Source organism: Rhagoletis pomonella, unplaced genomic scaffold (genome assembly GCF_013731165.1).
Source record: "Rhagoletis pomonella isolate Grant_MI unplaced genomic scaffold, Rhpom_1.0 Rhpom_scaffold_00004, whole genome shotgun sequence".
Classification (NCBI taxonomy): domain Eukaryota; kingdom Metazoa; phylum Arthropoda; class Insecta; order Diptera; family Tephritidae; genus Rhagoletis; species Rhagoletis pomonella.
In genome coordinates, this window is record NW_023458558.1 from 11,550,633 (window position 1) to 11,554,449 (window position 3,817).

General features: G+C 33.7%; 1 protein-coding gene across 2 annotated transcripts in view; it reads left to right on the forward strand.

Moving 5' to 3' along the window:
- Positions 1-2,522: 2,522 nt before the first annotated feature.
- LOC118737004 (D-beta-hydroxybutyrate dehydrogenase, mitochondrial) overlaps positions 2,523-3,817 on the forward strand; it is a 7,910-nt gene continuing 6,615 nt past the window's right edge. Inside the window, exons 1-2 of one of the 2 annotated variants that reach the window (XM_036467228.1) lie at positions 2,523-2,650; positions 2,723-2,856. In XM_036467228.1, the coding sequence (XP_036323121.1) occupies positions 2,747-2,856 (110 nt within the window). In that variant the 5' untranslated portion in view covers positions 2,523-2,650; positions 2,723-2,746. Of the gene's footprint in view, positions 2,857-3,817 lie in introns of both variants that reach the window. The other variant, XM_036467227.1, reaches the window with a different exon arrangement.

Genomic DNA, 3,817 nt, shown 5'->3' on the forward strand with positions numbered 1-3,817 from the left:
AAAAAAAAAGTATCAAAAAATGATACAATTGTACCACGCTGCATGCAAACATACTGGCATGAACAAACGAATAAAGATCACCCAAGGACGGCGTGCGAGAAAAAAGTAATTTTTTTGCAGTGACGTAATTTTTTCGCCGCCATGAAAATGACGTATCAACTTTTTTTTTTCAAATGCAATTACAAATACACGGCTGCTGTGCTAGGTGATCTTGTTAGTTGGTTCATGCTACTGGTCTCGCAACTCACTGAGTTGATCGTTTCCCTTTGAGCTGGATTTTTGCGGCTATGTTTTATTCACTAGACGACCAAGCACGGTTGCCACTTACTCATCTACCAAAATAGGTCTAAGCTATAGATTTAATTATTCAAATATTATTTTAAAAATACACATTACGCATTTAGCTAATAAACCAATTTTGCGAATGTTCTGTGAATTTGTTTATAATGCTGGTACATACGTACATATGTATATTGTGAAACGATTTTCCGTAAGCCCTTGTCAAAATTGGTTTGGAGACAATCAGTTGCCGTACTCCTAGCCTGTCGAAAACATCATCACCGAAAATGAATTGGAGCATATTGAGTTAAATTTTCTCTAAGAACGACCAAATAAGTATGCGAGCTTTCCCCTGAATGCTTCGAAGTTTCTCAGTCAGTTTTAAAGCTGCCTGAAATCTAGCGGCAATATTGTCTTCATAGTAGCTCACCACGAAGGTGAGTAGCTTATACGTAAAATGGATCACCCTATACAATATACTTTAAAAGTACCATACTTTTCGAAACCCTTTAGAGAAGTGTCGCAATGCAATGGCAACAATAATTTTACTTTGCTTGAAATCAACTTCAGAGAGAAGGAGGTGCAAAATGGCTTGGATGAAGTGGCGCGCGAAAGCGATTGGAAGTAAAGTGAAGCAGGAGTTTCTGTGATGTATCGCCATTAAATTTATGCACTGAGCTTTATTCACGCACACTACAAGTTAACTCCTGAAGCGGTATAAGTCGAAAGCGTTAAGTTTATGCATTAACATACATACACATATAAAAATGCTTAGCATTAAAAATACTTACATATTTAGACGCATTTTAAAATATACAATAATGTTGCGTTTTGTGTTTCGTTATCAGTGGAAACATACACATGTATGTATATAAATCCAAAGTGAAAGATATCGACTTGCGCCGTTTTAACACATTTCAAACCAGGGATGGAATTTCTAAATTTCAAAACGTGCCTAATGGTATTCTAAAATAGTGCCGAAAAGAAGATGAAAGTGCCACAAAATGAAATTTCTTTTAAGGCGTTTTAAGGGCAATATATTAATAGAAATAATATTTTAAAAATACACTGAACTAATATAATAATTATTGATTAACCAAAATTATTACAGCAAATCACTTTTATGAAGGATTCCTTAGACATATGTACATATACATAAATTCATAGTAAAATTACACATAATATCAATTACGGAGGGGAAATACGCCGAAATACAGCCTAACCTACATATATGCGCCTAGTTTCGCCTATTCTTTTCATTGATTATTTTTTGATTGATTTTATGCAAAAGTCTAATTTAATAAACACATTATATGTACAAAAATCGGCATTTCATACTTTATACAAATATTATAAAAACTCAGCAGGTTTTCGCAACAACAAACTTTGATTTCAGAATTTTTAGGGAGCCTCTAAGTTATTTTATGCATTTTTTTCATGTTAAGTGAGTTCGAAAAATTTTTGAATAGATGAAAATGTATGACACCGTCAGAAAAAAAATCAAAAATCATCGGGATATTCAGGAAACTTACACTTTTATTTAATGGACTATAAAACTGCAAAAGCTTGTTTTTGCGAAAACTTCACTTTTTATACTACGTATTCACAATAGCATTCAGCGGTTTGTAAATATTTCCCACGGCCCTTATTTTAAATTGTTCGTGCTTTTAATTTTCACTTTTTTGTAATTTTTTAATTTATAATGTAGTATGTGATTTTTTGTTATGTATTAGCAGTTTATGCTAAATTTCTCTATTTTTATTGTGCCAAAACAGGACGAATTGTGCCAAAAGTGCCTCTGAGAATGAAAGTGCCAAAAATGGCACTATTGTGCCTACTTTTCCATCACTGTTTCAAACACATATATAAACGCAAATTTACTTAAGTAAATCATATACATATGTACATATACATACATGCATGCATTAAAGATACACACTTATCTACATTAAGGTGCCGCTGAAAAGCAGCGATATGTTGGCAATAAAAATCGTGCAAGAAATAATTGAGTTCCTCTAGCTTTCAGATCGCAGGCGCAGATCACTTAAGTTTGCATTTCGCTTTCAAATAAGGATATTTACTGCTAAAATGTTGTGAAATATTAATTTTCGTATGAAAAGTTGAGAGATATTTTTAAAACGTTCTGGCGAGACATCCTAATGCACATACAAATATTCATGTATACATACATTCGTCTGCCACAAACTTTTTTTTTATATTTACATGATCGCGTTGTTTGCACTTTTTTTCGAAATATTCTGCATTTATTAAAATTTCGTTTTCGTTTGTGAATTAGTGCGATCTTATAAGTGCGAGACAACACAACATTGTGGCGTTGATCTGGAAAGAATAGGAACGAGTTTTAAGTTATGTAAATAAAAAAAAAAACTTAAAATATTTATATGTAAAATAAAGAAACACTTTATATTTTTACGAAAAATAGTCACACAAAGGGTATAATAACAAAATGTACTCGTTTTGGTATACTTTTATAAAAACGCTCGGTTGCGGCGCCGGGAAAATGAAGATGACACCAAGAAATATTATCTTGATCACCGGCTGTGATTCAGGATTAGGGTGAGTATACATACACAAACATACATACATATACACGCCGTGTCCAAATTATAAGCGCATCACATATTGACAAGTTTTAGCGATTTATTTCTTTTTGATTTATTTTTAATTATTGCTATAAAAAAATACAGTTTATTCACGGCAGTTATGCGCTCATGCTCGACGGCAGCGCTGGACGTAATTCTTGAACTCGAGCCACTGTATATTAATGTTGAACATGCAGCAAAGCGAACTATCCTTAATTTCGGGAGAGAGCGTTTTATCTAGGCTCCCAAATACCACTACTTCTCTTCGTAGTCTCAACTAACAATTTTCATCTCATAGTACTCCACAACAAGCTGACCAACCGTCCTCAAACGTTATTTGTCCTCCTCAAAAATTACGACCTTCTCTGTCAACTTTTTGAGCAAAAACGCCCTCCTTGTCCTTTTCAAGTTATATAGCAGTGACGAATTTTCCAATAAAATCGCTCAGAATATTATTAGGGGTATTCTCTGAGTCTTGCAAAGCCCTTGCACGGTGCACGGATTGCACGGTTTGCAAAGCTGTCCCATACGAAAACCGGTTTTTACCGTGCAATCCGTGCAATCTGTGCACCATGCAAGGGCTTTGCAAGACTCAGAGAATACCCCTATTGTTTCCTAATCGTGCATAATATTTAAAAGCAGTTGGCATTAGTTGTGTTTTTTTACAAATTATCCAGTAACTTGCCAGTAACTCTCCAGTAACTTTATTTCTAAGAATTCGCTTTCATAGAAAAAATTTGCAAAAAAGTACGCGAACGCTTTTCCAGTAATAATTTGCAAGTTTCATGAACAGCTCATAAATTGGTTGTTTATTCGCAGCAAATTCCTTATAGAACAATATATTTTGTATTTAAATAGGTTTATTTTGTGAAATTCAACAATAAAAAGCCACAAACAATTTCCTTATTAGTTTAAATTTCATCCAGCAACATGCG